This window comes from Zootoca vivipara, chromosome 5 (assembly GCF_963506605.1).
Source record: "Zootoca vivipara chromosome 5, rZooViv1.1, whole genome shotgun sequence".
Lineage (NCBI taxonomy): Eukaryota > Metazoa > Chordata > Lepidosauria > Squamata > Lacertidae > Zootoca > Zootoca vivipara.
This window is the reverse complement of record NC_083280.1, coordinates 70,893,552-70,911,616: the sequence shown is the minus strand read 5'-3', so window position 1 is coordinate 70,911,616 and position 18,065 is coordinate 70,893,552. Positions and strand designations below refer to the sequence as shown.

General features: G+C 47.2%; 1 protein-coding gene across 1 annotated transcript in view; it reads right to left on the bottom strand.

The window, feature by feature from the left end:
- CDH23 (cadherin related 23) overlaps nucleotides 1–18,065 on the bottom strand; it is a 398,194-nt gene that overhangs the window by 151,050 nt on the left and 229,079 nt on the right. Inside the window, exons 14-15 of the mRNA XM_060274909.1 lie at nucleotides 10,494–10,558; nucleotides 2,841–3,078 (exon numbers count right to left, since the gene is read on the bottom strand). Coding sequence (XP_060130892.1) covers nucleotides 2,841–3,078; nucleotides 10,494–10,558 — 303 coding nt within the window. The remainder of the gene's footprint in view (nucleotides 1–2,840; nucleotides 3,079–10,493; nucleotides 10,559–18,065) is intronic.

Genomic DNA, 18,065 nt, shown 5'->3' with positions numbered 1-18,065 from the left:
GGCTCATTTTTTTGTTTGTTTTAAGTCCTCATTTTAATGTGAGTTTCTCCTCACACACAAATTTATATGCAATTTTGCCTCATACACACATTTTTGCAAAACAAAATTATTTGATATAATGCATTGTCACTAATATATGCATTTTAATGCACACTTTATCTTATTTCAAAGTCTGGCCGTGGCTCAATTCCCACATTGTTTTGGAATGTGAGAATTAGGTATATCCACCTTTAAATGTGAACACAATCAAATTTATCCCTAATTAGGAGTGGCCAGGCTCTAAGGCTGAAGCTTATAAGGCCTATCAGGTTTCCAGCTTGGCCTCCTTGCCACCAATTCCTCCTGCCCTCCCCATGGGCAAAACTCTATTTGCTGGGTGGGTGTGGATATGTGGATTGGCAAGGAGTAGCAACTCATTTAGAGGTTGGATCTGAATTCATGGGCTCACTTTGAGGACCCCAACTACCACTTTCAAAAATTCATGGTATCTAGTGAAGTACATAGTTAAGGCAGAAAAGATGGGGAGCAAACAGAAAGAACTGTGGAGCATGGTAGGTTGCAAGAGTCATATAAAACATCTGAAAGAGCAGAGATGGAAGGGGTTCCAGGCTTTCTCCTTCTCATATGCTTGACTCCTATTTCACTTCTGTTTAATTGCCTCCATGAACAGTGCTGTGTTCTTGTGGCAAAGCTTCCCAGCATTAGAATATCACCACTGCTCTATTATGTGTAACCAGCTAGGAAGCTGAAGAGACAAAAGGGGGTAAAGTAGACGGTGAACTTCAAGAAAGAGATTTCAAAAATAAGATTTGTGTTAGAGGTGAGTTTGCATTTATGTGTAAAAGTCAATTCACGTGACTACTGTGCTTCCTGTTTGCCATGAGCACAGAGCATCAACTGGCAAGCGAACTGAAATATTTTTTTAAAAAACAAAACAAAAAAAGTGCCTTACCCCTGCTAAGAATGACTATTCAGAGCAAGCAGTTACCAAACACATGCATACAAATGACCAACCACTGGCCCAGTCCACAAGTAACGCTAAGCCAAACCATTGCTAAGAATGAGTGAGCAAATGTGTCTTTTCTGGGAGAGGAGATTGTGGCTGCTTTGCTCCTCTCCATTTGTTTTGCTGCTGTGCTAAGATCCTGTGCTAAGTTGTGTCATTCAAACCTAGGCTCGTGGCTTAGCATTCTCCAAACAAACCATGAGCTAAAACTAAGGTTTGTCCTATGACTTACAATTTGTCTAGGACAGATAAAACATGAGCCTAGGGTCGGACAACACACTAAGCCAAGCCAAACCACAGCTTTGCACAAGGCAGCATCAAAAGGACTGCGGAGGAGCAAAGCCATCAATCACAATCTCCTCTCCAGGAGCCACTTATTTACTCATTCACACTAAACCGTGGTTTGGCTTATATTTATGCATAAGCATATCTGCACCTGATGTAGAATACAAATCTTCCTACATTTAACAGGATAAGACAAATGAACCAACTACTCCGGGGTGACCAAGTTCACCCCAGAGTTTAGTTATTTCTAGCTCTCCCTCAGATAGACTCTGCAAATTAACCACTGCATTTCAGCATTCTTATTACTGGTCTCATCCCATAGCTTCTTCATCTAGATATCCAATCATATGATCTCATAAACTCTGTCCCTGTCCTTCTCAGGAAATCTGTATAAATCACATGATCAAAGTTAGCCTATTAAAAATTTCAGCCTCTCATAAGTCTTCTAAACATAAAGAGAACTCAAGAGTTTTTGTTGTTTATGCTTTTACTTCCTGCTCTGGGTGCCTGATAAATGATTTCCAAAAACACATCATTTAATTTTTTAAGAAATCATTTGGAACATAGGCAAAAACATCTCAAGGAAGCCACACATAAATAATGGGAGATAAAATGAATATAATTATTATTTAACCAGCCTTTTTTCTCTTTTTTTAATCTGCCTCTCATGGCTTATCTGAATCTGTTGTGAAGGCTGATCAATAATGATGATGCCCCAAACCTCTGCATACTATTATCCCCAGTGGAGCAGGTGTTTTCTGTGGTATGCCATAGGGCTACTGTCAGGAGAGGCAGTGCCAATTTTCTTTATGCGGCTTGTTTACCTTCCTCCTCTTGAATACTGATGAGCTAAAACAGGGGAGTATGTCTTGTAAAAATAATCGTTTCCTGAGAACAAAATGATCACCTTACATTTTGGCATTTTTCTGCACCCCTTTGTAAAATAGTGCAGTATATTTCATATTGGGGTGGGTCACAAGGGTTGAAGGAAAGAGGAAAGTATATACCATTAACAATACTGCAATGTAGGGGGGGAATGATCCCTCCATTCCAATAGGCATCTGACTGCAAATTTGTTCCTCTCCACACTGCCATAACTTTCAGTGAGATTTGCATTGAGATGGGCTTCCCTACAAGAGAGAGCATGGCCTGGTTGCTTCAGCAATAAGGGCTTGTTCCCTTCTTCCCAAAAGCATTAGATAATCAGGGAAATGAAGGCTGCAAACAAGTGGGGGGGGGAATGAAAGAAAATAAAATGGGGAAACCGAGCCACGCAAAAAAACCCAAAGAGCACTACCCTAGAATGTTCAGGACAAGTTTTGTCTCTAGTGGATTGCTCCCCTCCCCACAAAACAAACCCGTTTCTGAAATGCTGATGTAATTTGTACACTTGATGAACATTTCTCAGAACACATTACCTGCAAAAATAGTTCCATCTGGACATAGTTTCTAGCAACATACATAGCGATCATGTTGGTTAATGTTCACTCTACATATTCTGGACACATGAGATACATACATCTGGACTTTCTAAGCTACAATTTCTTACCCTCACACGGACCACCTGAGTGACTGAAGGCTCATTTTCCCGCAGAGCCCCCAAATAAGAATCCTTCTGAAAGGTGGGGACGTTGTCATTGACATCTAGGACGTTAATTCGGACTCTCCCTGTGGTCTCTTCTCCACCTCCATCTCTGGCAATGACAGTCAATGTGTAACGTTGGGTTGTCTCGAAGTCCAGCCGGCCAATTAAAGTGATTACACCTGTATCCTTGTCCAATGAGAATCTGGAGACCAAAACAGCAAATAAATGCTATTTAAGGAAACCTACCAAGTTAAATTGCACACCTGGAACCAGCAGGGGGAAAGCAGATGGAGCTGGAGGCTAATTTTTAGCAAGGAAGCAGCCAGCAAGGAAGGAGTTGAACAGCACATGTCCCCCACCTTCTCCATTCAAGAGTTGCAACCACCCTAGGCTGCTTTCTCATTATAAAAGCACACATATGTACATTGGGACATCATTGCACACATTAAATGGACAGAAAATCTCTTCTGTGTGTGAACAGAATCCTAGTTATTCCAGTTAAGAGGCAGAGACCTTAATGAGCCAACTGAGAGATCTTGAAGAGCCTGGTGAGCCTTCCTTATATCTGGTAGCATAACATTAATTATCTTCCAGCCTGGCTGCCTGATAAAACCACTTCCGCTGACACGGAGGTGGGGTTGTGGGCTTGGCCCGACAGAACCCTCGCGAGGGGGCTGAGACTCAGCCCTCTCGCGAGAGGGGGAATCCCCGCCACGTCATAAGCTGGCTGGCCAATCGGGTCAGCCGGGGCGGGGCTTCCATCCATTTAAACTGGGACGGGGCGGGAGCGCATCCTCTTTCGCCCCGGATCCTAGAGCAAGAAGTTCAGCTCTTGCTTTGCCTTCGTCGCCTTCATTGCCTGGCTGCTTGTTTTGTTTTTTGTTGTTTGTTTGCCTTCCTATTTAGGTTCGTTATTCCTGAGCCTCGATCGTCCCTCGTCTGCCGCGGCCGGCTCCCCCCCCACGCAGCGCCGATCAGCTGGGAAGCGGCTTGCGAGCGCGCTCGCCTCCTTGCCTCCGTTCGGCCGAGTTCCCAGCCGCTGGCAGCCTCCGCGTTAGAGGGAACCGAGTCTCCAGCCGCCCGCAGGCCCCCGCGTTTCTTGCGGCGTTCCTGGGCCTCTCCTGCGGTCCCTGTTTGCGAAGGAAGCGCCTGGGGCTACGTCTACTCCGAGCGGGAGTCTCGGAGCGCCCTTTGTCTTTCGTGCCGCGGCTGCTGTTCGAGCCGCCGCGCCCTGCTGCGTCGCATTGCGCTTCCCCCCCTGCGCTTCCAGCCCTCGATTCTTCTTCCAGCGGTCCAGCAAGGGAGTACCATCGCCTGCAGGGTCGAGGCGGCTGCCTCCCCGCTCGTGCTCCGCCAGCGGCGCCGGAATCTTCGGGGCTACATCGGCTGAGGGGTGAGCTAGCCCGCGCACGGGCCATTGCATACCTTTCGGAATTAATAATTCGGGAATTAATATTTAGTATCTAGAAACACCCCCCGTGGTCGCGTGAGCTGGCTGAGGCAGCGCAGGGAGCCATTTTAAGAGTGGCCGCGTGTCCCTGCTGCGGTAGCCATTTTGAGCGTGTCATTGCCAGCGGCCGCCATTTTGAGAGTGGCCACGTGTCCCAGTTGTGGTAGCCATTTTGAGTGTGTCATTTCCAGCGGCCGCCATTTTGAGAGTGGCCGCGTGTCCCGGCTGTGGTAGCCATTTTGAGTGGGTCATTCCCAGCGGCCGCCATTTTGAGAGTGGCCACGTGTGCCGGCTTCAGCGGCCATTTTGAGAGGGTGATTCCCAGCGGCCGCCATTTTGAGAGTGGCCACGTGTGCCGGCTGCAGCGGCCATTTTTGGGAGGGTCACTTCAGCGGCAAGCTTGGCCGCATATTCTTGCTGGCTCCTCTTCTGTCCGCTTCCAAACTGAGCCTTGCTTCTGTGGTACTCGGTCAGTGCTTACAAATTGGATTGCTAGGTTTTACCCAAGTTTATTGGTGCTTCAGTTACCGTTTTATTTAATTGCTTGACATTGGTTTCTGGCTTTATCAATCAGCTGTTGTTTAACCAGTTTATCTCTACCTGTGTGGCTTTTGATTAATTCACTTTCATTAATTCATCAGGTATTTGGTTGATTGGTATCGGGGTTGCTTTACGGCATCAAGGAAATTAATTGGCTTAATTATATAATACCCTGCATTGTTGGTGGACCTTGCTAAATATCTGGGCCTTGCTTAAACGTGGTTGGGGGTTGCGTGGGCATTAATTAACGCACGTAGTAAGTTAATTCCTATTTGTTTGCGCTTCTTCTCATTATTTTCTTGTTGGCTCTTTTCAACTCTGCCTGTTACCTTAGTTAGGCCCGCTATAGCTCGCAGGACCATGGCTGGCCGCAGCCTGCGCAACAAATCCAAGGGTGCAGCCCCCCCAGCCAACACTGACCTCACGGCTGCAGGCCCTGCCCCGGCTTTCAACCCCGAAGCCTTGGCCCAGGTGGCTTCTAATTTGCAGAATATCTGTAATCAGCTAGGTCCATTGTGCAGTACTTTGGCCCCGTTGTGTGTCTCTCTCGCCTCTGCGAACCGGGCGTCGCAGAATAGTGCTGCCAGCTCCCAGGCCTGTGTCCTCGAGACTCCTCTGGAAAATAGTCAGGCATCTACCTCCTCTAATTTCTCCCTTTTTAGTTCTCAGACTAGCAGTGGGGGAGCTCCTGGCCCCTTGCTTACCAGCACGCAGCAGGACGATGGTGCCCGCCCGGGCACATCTGCGTCTTTCACGAATAATTTTTCCCAACTTAGTTCTCAGGTCAGTAGTGTGGACGCTATCAGCGGGTCTGCCGCTTTGTTCCCTAGTCAGCGGCAGGACACGGAAGCACGAGGGGGCACATCGGCCTCCTGCATGTCTAACCCTCATCAGGCCCAGGCTGCGGCTGCCTCCTTCATGCCTAACCCTCTTCAGGTTCAGGTTACAGCGCAGCCTTCTCAGCAGGCTATGGGAGCCTCCTTAATGGCTAACCCGCATCAGATCCAGCCCTTAGTGCAGTCTTCTCAACAGGTTAGTGTTGTCTCGCAGGGTTCATCTTCCTTCATCCATAACTCCCAGCAGGTTGCCAACGTGGCGCAGGCAGCGCAAGCAGGTGCTCACATCTCCCACCAAGGTCCACATGACTCCTCTCAGGACTTGGGTCGTCCCCCACCGTCCCCCCTCCTGTCTGCTCAGTCTGTTTCAGATCTCCTCAGGTCTCAGGCGGCTGCAGGTTCAAGCTCGGCACCAGAGGCCATCGGCCTGGGGCCCGGGCCCGCCAGTGTGGCCCCAGCCACCGAAGAAGGGCATCAAGGCGGGAAGGCGAAGAAGAAGACCGACAAGCGGAAGCGCAGCAGGAAGGAGGACTCCGATGATGAATCTGGTACGTCTTCCGACTCAGACGCGGAAATCCCTATGGAGGACTATTGGGGGGTGGCTGAGGACCAGATGGGCCTCCCGGCCTGGGTGCATAGGAGGAGGGCTAGCTCCCATCGGAAGTCCTTTAATGGTACGATAGAGTGTCGGGGAGGTGCTGTGGTTCCTGATGTGAAAGTCTCCACTTGTGCAGACACTGATATAGTGCTGGGGTCCCACCTTTCAAACCGTAAGCGGGAAAAGATACTGAACGGGGATTTCATAGATGTCTTCACTCTCCTGCCCTTGTCGCACATGTTAGGAAAAGGGGAGAAGAGGAAGCAGTATGGCAGGCGCAAGTTTAGAACCCCGCGCGCTGAGCGTACATTTGAGAATTGGCATGAGGGCATACATATTTGGGTGGCTGTGATTTCGGCAGCGTACCCCAAGAGGGCCATGCACTTGATGGCTTACATAGCGGATGTCAGGTTGGCCTATTCAATGGCTGGGGAGGCAGCGGCACTAAACTATGATGAAGATTTTCGTAGAAACGCCTCTCAAAACTCAAAGACTCGCTGGGACCAGAGGAATCAGAACTTCTGGAGCAACCACGTGGTCCCCTATGTTGAAAAGAAGCAGGCGGAGCCACAAAAGTCTCTCAGGTTGGAACCCAGGAAGGACCCCCGTCGTAGGGTCTGCTGGGAATTTAACAGGGGCCTTTGTCAGAGGCCCAATTGTAAGTACGCGCATGAGTGCGACAAGTGTCTCGGACAGCACCCTGGGGTATCTTGCTTCAAGGGGAGGCAGCCCTTTCGGGGGGGAAGAGGCGGTGGCTCCAACCAGGGCTCAAGGAACCCTCAAGGAGGTGCGCAAGGACCAGCCCCTGGCCAAAACAGATACTAACACATCCCTAACGATAGCACGCTCCCCCATAAAGCTTTCCCCCCTGCGTTCACTCCTAGACCTCTACCCCAACAGAAGTGCGTCCACCTACATCTGGGAAGGTTTCTCTCAAGGTTCAGAATCCCGGTGCTTTCCCCGCCTTTGTCGGGTGACCCGCCCAACCAAAAGTCTCTGCGGGAGAGGCCAGACATTGCGGTTAAGAAAATCAATAAGGAAATAGCTGCTGGTCGGGTGGCGGGCCCCTTTGACGCACCACCCATCCCCGGACTCCACATTTCCCCCCTAGGTATCGTCCCAAAAAAGACTCCGGGTGAATTCAGACTCATTCACAACCTCTCTTTCCCTATTGGTAAATCGGTAAACGACGGAATCCCGCAGGAGCTTTGTACCGTGAAATACGCTTCCTTTGACCAAGCCGTTAGGTTGGTAAGACAATTTGGGAAAGGGGCCTTGATGGCCAAATGCGATATAGAGTCGGCCTTTCGCCTTCTGCCAGTGCACCCTCGGGACTTCAAATGGTTGGGCTTCAGGTTTGAGGGGGCGTACTTCATAGACAAAGCCATGCCCATGGGCTGTTCGGTTGCGTGCGCAGCATTTGAGGCTTTCAGCACGTTTCTGGACTGGGCCCTCCGCTTTAGAACAGGTTTAGCGGGCGTCACACATTACTTAGACGACTTTCTCTTCGTGGGAAAGGGAAATAACGCGGACTGCGCAGGCCTTATGCAGGCCTTCGCTGCCCTTACTCAGGAACTTGGGGTGCCCCTGGCGGCCGATAAAACCGAAGGGCCCGTGGTTAGATTAACTTATTTAGGGATAGAGTTGGACACCGTGGCGCAAACATCGCGCTTACCCATGGATAAGCTCACTGCCCTTAAGGAACTAATCTCGCAGCTCATCCTCCTCAAAAAGGTTACCCTTAGACAAATTCAATCCCTGCTTGGCCATCTTAACTTCGCATGCAGGGTCATTTGGCCGGGACGCCCTTTCTGCCGTCGTCTAGCCAGGTTGACTGTGGGTCTCAAGCGGCCATACCATAGAGTCCGCTTGCCCAAAGGGGTAAGAGCCGACCTTGAGGCCTGGCTGACCTTTCTCGACCACTTCAACGGGGTGTCACTTTGGCAGGACAATCTGAGCTTGAGTTCTGATTTCCAGGTGCAGTCGGACGCAGCAGGCTCCCTGGGTTTTGGAGTTTACTTTAAGGGCAGATGGTGCGCTCAGCCTTGGCCAGCAAGTTGGCATGACTCAGACATCACACGTGATTTAACTTTCTTAGAATTCTTTCCAATAGTCGCCGCGGTGCACTTGTGGGCTGAGGAATTCAGGAACCGCCGGGTCTGCTTTAGGACTGACAATCAGGCGGTGGTTAGTGTTCTTTCACGGCAATCATCCCGTTCCAACAGAGTCTCTGCCCTTCTTCGGGCTTTTGTGCTGCGCAGCTTGCAACTGAACATGCAATTCACAGCAAAGTTCGTTCCAGGGGTAAATAACGATATCGCGGATGCATTGTCTCGTTTCCAGATGGACCGCTTCCGCTCGTTGGCACCGGAGGCACAGCAGTGGCCAGAGCCATTCCCGGAGTCCCTATGGAGCCTTGGGAGCGAGAAATCTTGAAGGGAGTATTTGCGTCTGTTGCCCCCTCCACGTTGAGCTCATATAGGCGCGCGTGGAACGAATTTCTAAGTTTCAGACGTAAAGGTCCCGTTCCCGCACCGCTTGACCCCCCTTCAGAAAGGGAGGTCATGCAGTATGTGGTTCACCTCAGGGATCTGGGTCGCGCAGCGAAAACACTTAATTTGCACACAGCAGCCATATCATTCTTTTGCAAATCACTATACTCCAGGGACCCCTGTGATAATTTCCATCTTCGCAGGGCCATGGAAGGATGGCGCAGGTTGCAACCGCCGGCTTGCGACTCAAGAAGGCCCATCACGTTTGATCTGCTGTGTCAAATTCACACCCACTTGCGCGCCCTCTGCTGGTCCGACTACGAATCTAGTCTCTTTGCAGCAGCCTTTTCCTTAGCATTTTTTGGAGCCCTAAGGGTTGGAGAAGTAGTGTGCGAAGACCACCCTAATGGTCTTTCCCGGGGGATCAGGATGCAGGATGTGTCCTTGTCCAATTCCTTAGCGGTCGTGCACATTCGACGATCAAAGACTGACCAGCGGGGAATGGGTGCCACCATTCGCCTGCCAGCAACTGGCAGTCAAGGCCCATGTCCGGTGCTAGATCTAAGACGTTTCCTTTCCCTGAGGCCAGCTGGCACTGACCCGCTGTTGGTTCACGAAGACAAGTCCAAACTCACGCGTGCCCAGTTCACTCGGGTCCTACGTAAAGCCATAGCAGCTTGTGGCCTGGAACCCAGCCAATTCTCTGCCCATTCCTTTCGTATTGGGGCAGCCACCTCCGCTATGCATATGGGTTTGTCGTCTGAAAGGATTCAGGAGCTGGGGAGGTGGAAATCGAACGCTTATAAGGGCTACCTGCGCCCCACCCCTTAAGCCCTCTCCCCATATTGATAAACAAGGACACTTTTTTCAGGTCAGCTCAACCTCAGTTCTGGATACTCCAATGCAAGGCCAGTAAGCTTGGATGCAGGATGGCCAGAACTTGGCAGTTCTGCTCCATAATTAGTTTGCAATGTGAACTATAGCATTTGCTCCATAAGTAGTTCATACATAAACTTTACATTGGAATTTACACTGGGAACAAGGGGTGGAGGGTGGAACCAAATCAACCTTACCTGAAGGTTGAAGTGGGAATCAAAGGCTGTTGTGGGGAGGAAAGGGGTCTGCTCTGAATCATGCCAAGTGGGTGCAGAGCCCAGGACACCCCAGAAGTTAGCCCCTGCAATTTCCACCCTAGGGGTGGGAAGAGACCAGCAGTGACTCCTATTCACCAAGAGGCCGCTGTGAAGGTGGCATTGGGCGGGTGGCTGTTGAAAAGAGAAGGTGACAGATCCGGCCTCCAAGGAGCGGGCTACAACAATCACTGGTACCGTGGCAGCAGCAGCAGGCGATACATTCCTTGGTGGCTGGATCTGCTACCCCTGCGAATATCCATGAGGCCTCAGTTTGCCTCATGGGTGGGCCTGCCCTGTTCCTTGGATAGTAAACAGTGGTTTTCTTTGCCTGGTTTCTTCACCAGGTTTTGCCAGCAAGCAAAGGAGAGACACGTTCAGACCAATCCAGAACTAGCAATTTTTTAAACTGGGTGAATACCCACTTTTCAGATCAACTCCCGGGAAATGTACGATGATAGAAAACTCTTATCTGTTGCTACGAAGGAAGGAAATGCACACTATAAACGACAAGAATCAGAACCACACTAGGATAAATTGAGGAAGCCCTAGAGATAGCAGTGGTACTTACCTGTCAGGATCATCACTGAAATAATAGTTAACTTTCCCATAAGAGCCCACATCATTGTCTGTAGCCTAAAAATTAAGAAAAGAAATCAATGCTAGTAGTAAAAAATTTTATGAGAAGGAAATCTCATAGTATATTAAAGCATATTTGAAAATCATGCAAGAGCATCTAATCAAAATCGAGCTGGCCTAGGGCAGAACCATTAATCTTATTAATAGTATCACTTCTTTCTTCTAAGTTACATATCCATTTCCTGGCACCACCGCCAGCTAAAACTGCATAGAAAACAGACAGTGTAACTTAGCCAGAATCAGCTCGCAGTAAATTTGTTGAACTTTCCATTTCTAATCACTCTGATTTGGGCTTACAAATTGAGCCCATGTGGACTCCAGGACATTTCTTTTCCAAAGTTTTGTAGTTAGTTTATTACACTTCTTCAATGCATATTTATAAAAGAGACTCAAGGAATCTCACAGAAATTTAAAATATACTAAAATTAAAATGAGAAGACGATACAAAGTTGTAAAAGAAGTATCACCACGTCTGACAAAACATCCTCTTCTCTTACTACTCAGCTGTCTACTCAGCTTACTACTTAACTGTCTTCACTTTGTGAGTCCCTCACACCTTTATCCTGAACAACTGGCATCGGCAACAGTTATCACCACCTATGCATCGCTTCCAGAAAGCTACATTTTATTCCAAATGCATATGTTAGGGAGATCTGTGACTTTTATAAGATGATAGGATTTGGACTCAACATGGCTTCTATAGGGACCATATCAACCCATATACCGTTAAGTTACTTTCTTCATAGGCTAAAAATCTAGTTTGGTATCTGTGACCATGTTTTCTCCAGTGTAACTGTTATTTCCACTTCCATAGTTCTGCAACCTTCAAAATCATTCCTGTTGGAATTCTTAAGTAAAAACATACTGCCGCTTGCACACCATGACTTATTATGTATGTTCTCTGCACGCAGAGACAACAACAACAACAACAACAACAACAACAACAACAACAATTTATTTATACCCCGCCCATCTGGCTGGGTTTCCCCAGCCACTCTTGGCGGCTTCCATCAGAAGAATAAAATAATCGATTAAAGATTAAAAGCCTCTCTAAACAGGGCTGCCTTCAGATGTCTTCTAAAAATCTGGTAGCTGTTTTTCTCTTTGACATCTGGTGGGAGGGCATTCCACAGGGCGGGCGCCACTACTGAGAAGGTCCTCTGCCTAGTTCCCTGCAACTTGGCTTCTCGCAACGAGGGAACCGCCAGAAGGCCCTTGGCACTGGAACTCAGTGTCTGGGCAGAATGATGGGGGTGGAGACGCTCCTTCAGGTATACTGGACCGGGGCCATTTAGGGCTTTAAAGGTCAGCACCAACACTTTGAATTGTACTCGGAAACGTACTAGGAGCCAATGTAGATCTTTCAAGACCGGTGTTATGTGGTCTCGACGGCCGCTCCCAGTCACCAGTCTAGCTGCCACATTCTGGATTAGTTGTAGTTTCCGGGTCACCTTCAAAGGTAGCCCCACGTCGAGCGCATTGCAGTAGTCCAAGTGGGAGATAACTAGAGCATGCACCACTCTGGCGAGACAGTCTGCAGGGAGGTAGGATCTCAGCCTGCGTAACAGATGGAGCTGATAGACAGCTGCCCTGGACACAGAATTGACCTGCGCCTCCATGGACAGCTGTGAGTCCAAAATGACTCCCAGGCTGGGCACCTGGTCCTTCAGGGGCACAGTTACCCCATTCAGGACCAGGGAGTCCCCCACACCTGCCCGCCTCCTGTCCCCTACGAACAGTACTTCTGTCTTGTCAGGATTCAACCTCAATCTGTTAGCTGCCATTCATCCTCCAACCGCTTCCAGGCACTCACACAGGACATTCACTGCCTTCACTGGTTCTGATTTGAAAGAGAGGTAGAACTGGGTATCATCCGCATACTGATGAACACCCAGCCCAAACTCCCTGATGATCTCTCCCAGCGGCTGCATGTAGATGTTAAAAAGCATGGGGGAGAGGACAGAACCCTGAGGCACCCCACAAGTGAGAGCCCAGGGGTCTGAACACTCATCCCCCCCACCACTTTCTGAACACGGCCCAGGAGGAAGGAGCGGAGAATTACTGATATGAAAAATATACCTGAGTCAAAAACCTGTAAGGTTGAAAAAGTCAAGGAAAACAGCCATGAAAGCCCAGATGCTTGAATTTCATCTTTAAGAGCATAAACAGAAAGAAGATAAAAAAATTCACATTAAGGAACTTTACTTTAGATAAGAACTGTAACTTTGCCATGGATGAAAGCTGCAAAAGAAAACAGCCAGGGGGGTTTCTGACAAGTGTGTTATTTACACAAAGGAGCTGATTCAGGTAACTGGAGTCAATTCTCATCTTTAATGACACGTCGATGTCATCAACGATCCCACATTCATATGTGGTGAATCAACTTTCACACCTCAGGAATAAAATGTTTTTTGTCTCTTTTGTAAGAGATATATACTTTTTTTGTGCAGTCTGCCATTTCCATGGAGAGGCTGTCTCCCTTTTTGGACTACATCTCCCATCAGCCCCAGCAGGCATAACTGTGCTGTAATCTAAAACATCTGGAGGATGCCAATTCTATGGAGGAGGATCTACACTACCAAACCCTGAATAGGATGTGAATCTCAACAGGTGCTTAAGAAAAAGTATGCTTTATTGAGGAAAGCACTCCTGCTTACAGTTCTTATTTATGCCTGATGTGTTTGGAGTATAAATCATAGGAATTATCATCCCTTCTTTATCTCCTGAACGGGGAGTTCCTTTGTGTTTTGGGAGAGCACTTGTGAGATGAACCTCTGATAAGAGTGGTTATACTTAAAATGCACTAAGCACAATAGCTGCTTTCATGAATAAAACATACCTTTTTTCTCAGCACATTTTAAAGTTAACTCCTCCCGTCACCTTTTTTTTGAAGCTGTACATGGGGAACATGCTATCATGAATCTGTTCTTACTACGTATTACTGGCACATTCCTTAGATTTTGGTACCGGTACTTGTAAAGAATGAGTGCATGTATACACACATCCACACACATCGTTTATTTGTATTTATGATTAGGGATGTCAGAGGAATCCATTGAAAACAAGGTCTATTTCTGTACACCAATTTGATCCACATTGTTGTAGTGACTCACTGAGAAAGCTACTTATCTTAGCTCTCCACAATAATTCTTCTTCTTTTTCCTGCTACTACTATTTATCACCACCCCTTCACTCTAAGGTTCCAGGGAAGATTACAGATTAAAAACAACATTAAAAAATTTAAAACAACTAACCATGAATCTTTGAGTGGTTTTAAAAAACAAAACAGGGACACAAACACAAACACAGACACAAAAACTAATTTGCAAGAAACATTACTTATGTATTAATTAATGTATACTGGTGCCTCTTTGCTGTTCTTGTTTCTTAATGCTGACAAGTCTAACAGGGCTACCTATTGCATTACGGTATCTTTAAAAGGATACATGCAGGAAAAGTAATTAATCTGTAAATATATGTTGATATGTCTGTCTATTCTGGGCTATGTAAAAATATGTATATTTTTGCAACAGTGAACAATGAAAGGGAACACAGACTTATGCAATACACACACACACACACACACACACACACACACACACACACAAACAACTGCAGTTGAAAATGTAGGCTGAATTAAACCAGATGGAAGTGTAAATGGACTGAGGAATGCTTGTACATCCCAATTTATGATAATACCAAGTTAAATCAATGGGATAAAGGTAAAGGTAAAGGGGCCCCTGACCATCAGGTCCAGTCGTGTCCGACTCTGGGGTTGCGGCGCTCATCTCGCTCTATAGGCTGAGGGAGCCGGCGTTTGTCCGCAGACAGCTTCCAGGTCATGTGGCCAGCATGACAAAGCTGCTTCTGACGAACCAGAGCAGCGCACGCAAACACCGTTTACTTTCCTGCCGGAGCGGTCCCACTTTGATGTGCTTTTGAACTGCTAGGTGGGCAGGAGCTGGGACCGAGCAACGGGAGCTCACCCCGTTGCAGGCATTTGAACTGCCGACCTTCTGATCAGCAAGCCCTAGACTCTGTGGTTTAACCCACAGCGCCACCTGGGTCCCTAAAATCAATGGGATAGTTGTCACTAACTGGTATACAAGGGGCATACCGGTAGTTGATCATGAAGTTCTGTTGTCTCTGTTATTCACAACTTTTCTAGGAGTGCTACAAGTTAATGCATAAGTAACTGTAAGGGGAGACAGGAAGGAGTCTCACTCTCGGTAGAATCTGAGACCTTCATCACCAGGATGATGTCCTTGCAAATCTTATAAAGCTATGACAGATTTCACAATCTGGTCATGGCAAAAAATAACAGCAGCCTTCCCAGGAAAACGGGTAAAGCTCACAGTGTCACTCTTCGTGAGCAAAGCAAGATTTGTGGGTGTTTTAAAGTCTCGGCTCTAATGAATATATAAAATATGCATGAATGGCAGCAAAGGCAAAGGGGACAAATTTCTATTTTAAAATGAGAAATATGGAATAAAATACCAAACCATCTTGTTTTTTAACTTATTTTCTAAATTGATTTCTGTCCGAGCTTCTTATAGGATGATGGATGTGAGTAAAAGCAGTGTAAAGAAACACACTTCATGCCCAAATCAAAAGGGCTCTCTGAGTTACATACACTTGAGAGTTCTGCTCCAACTTTCTTTTATATACCTTTGGCCTTGCCTATATTTGAAGAGACTATGATGAGGGGACCACAAAAGTTTGGATCTTTTTCTATTCTAAGCTTAGTGATGGTAGTTATGGCTGGACACAGATGCAGGGGCTGAAGAAAGTGGCTTCAATACATGAAGCCTGAGACAGGTGTAAGTGAAAATATAGAAAACTATGTTATATACGTATCCAGCTATATACTGAATACCTTTTCAACCTGGTCAGTTGCATGTTTGCATCACTTCTGGTTGAGCAGCATTTTCCAGAGCACACGATGTTACATTTAATTATATACCTTCTACATAATATTTTGTTTATCTGTGTAAAAATTAAACCTTAATTGTAAAAAAAAAACAACCCACAACCAATATGCCATTCGGACTTAACTTCTCACTTAGATGTTAATCTCATTTTAGCTTGAGGGCTTTTTTTTCCAGCCGGAATTTACCGGAACTCAGTTCTGTCTTTGTCCATGGAGTTTTCTTGGCAGGGATACTGGAGTGGCTTGCCAGTTCCTTCTCCAGGTGGATCACGTTTAGTCAAAACTCTCCACTATGACCTGTCCATCTTGGGTGGCCCTGCATGGCATAGCTCATAGCTTCTCTGAGTTATTCAAGCCCCTTTGCCACGACAAGGCATTGATCCATGAAGGGGATCCATGAAGGGGATCCATGAAGGCTGATCGCCGAAGAATTGATGCTTTTGAATTATGGTGCTGGAGGAGACTCTTGAGAGTCCCATGGACTGCAAGAAGATCAAACCTATCCATTCTTAAGGAAATCAGCCCTGAGTGCTCCCTGGAAGGACAGATCGTGAAGCTGAGGCTCCAATACTTTGGCCACCTCATGAGAAGAGAAGAATCCTTGGAAAAGACCCTGATGTTGGGAAAGATTGAGGGCACTAGGAGAAGGGGACGTCAGAGGACAAGATGGTTGGACAGTGTTCTCGAAGCTACCAACATGAGTTTGACCAAACTGCGGGAGGCAGTGGAAGACAGGAGTGCCTGGCGTGCTATGGTCCATGGGGTCACGAAGAGTCGGACACGACTAAACGACTAAACAACAACAACAACAACAACAGTTCTGTCACCTCTCGGGTGAGCACCATTGACATTCTAAGAGCACGAGGGAGGTGCTCGTGGTGAGTTCTGTCACCTCTTTTTCTAGCAAAACAGCACTGCTTAGCCCCCTCCCTCCACCCTTGATGTGCTTTTTATTGTGCCTTCGGAATGACTGGTGGTCATGATTGTATTGTGAGCTCAATATCAATATTATCTGTACCTTCGAAATTTTTGGGGCAGATATGCTGCTTTGTTTTAGTGCATGCCTCACAGCTTCCTCCTGAAAACCCATAATTTTTCATACCATAAGTATTCTTCTTGCCCCCCCCCTTTTGGGTTTCTGGTTCTGGTATATGGCAAGAGGGATGCTCCAGACAGCAATAATTCACTAACATTGCAGAGGTGTTGCAGAACAACTAATAAAGCAAACTATGTGGGCAGCCCAGGATATATCCACCATCAATGCACTATTATTGCATCAGTGACATGTCACATAATACACCTGCAAAAGAACACCAATCTGGAGGTGCCCTGAGATGGATGACATCATATGCATTACTGCAGGTGTGTGTGTGAGTGTACGCAAGCACGCACCCACCCACTCGTTAAAACAGACACACCACTGTTGAGCCATCATCATCAAGGACCTTTGCACACGGCTCCACTTTCAAGTGAAAATCCTTGTGGTTTTTCACTGTACGTCAAAGAACAAAACCCATTCTGATTTTTGGGAAGCACAGCACAGCATTAATAATTAAACAACGCCAAACACATCTCTGCCTGTTCTTTAACTGCATAATTTCACTGAGGGGAAAATGCTGTTGCAAACATGTTAACGGGTCAATGCCCCAGATTTGAGGCCTGTCAATTAAGATCAACAATCTCTCATGAGTTTATTCGAACCCAATTACTTGCCTGAGCCCACCAACTGGCTAAGGGATTACAAAGCGTCAGAGTAAGAACGTTTCACAGTGAGTTCTAAAAGGCCAAGTTAGGAGGGTGAAATACCATAGTATGACTTTTAAGGGACCTTTGCACCTCAGGGTCGGCCAACTATTTGATATTTAAGCATTTTGTACGATAAACTTAGAAGATTTGAACATTGTTGGAAGGAGATCAAAATGTGCCATCTGCTTGGTTTCTCTCTCTCTCCTCCCCTGCCTCCCCCCACAAGCAACCAACGGCTTTCTCTTCCTTTGATTCTACCGTCTTCTAGTCAGCAATACTGCTGCTTGGTTTGGCAGGGGTTGCCTGGTAGGATACTGATGTACCTATCAATTTGCAACCCTTCAATCCCATGCAGCATACTTTCCAGGTGTTTAACCTGCCCTGCCAGCTGGAGGCTAAGAGAGTTGCAATTTCCTCTTGGGTGGGTTATTGTCACAGTATGGCCTCGCAAAAATCAGACTTCGGTTTTCATTGGCTCCAAACATGTCTTTGGGAAAGGGTTCCTTGTATCCTTGGATAAAATGTGTTACACCTCATTAGGGGAGAAGGCTAACGAGTCGGTCATGCAAGATGGCCACTTCCTCATGTTCAGTTTATACTTTCCTTTGGCAGATAGCTCTCAGGCTGCTGCAAGCTAATGTGGCTGATTCATCCGACTGCAGGTATCCAGATGGTCCGTCAGCCAAATAGTCCCTGGAGAACAAGCCATTCTGCAAAAAGGGGGCCCGATTTCTGGGTACAACTCTATGCTTCATGTCCCCCCCCCATTTTTAAAAACGGTCACAGAGTTAAGAGACAGAGTCTAAAATCCCCATAAACATTATTAGA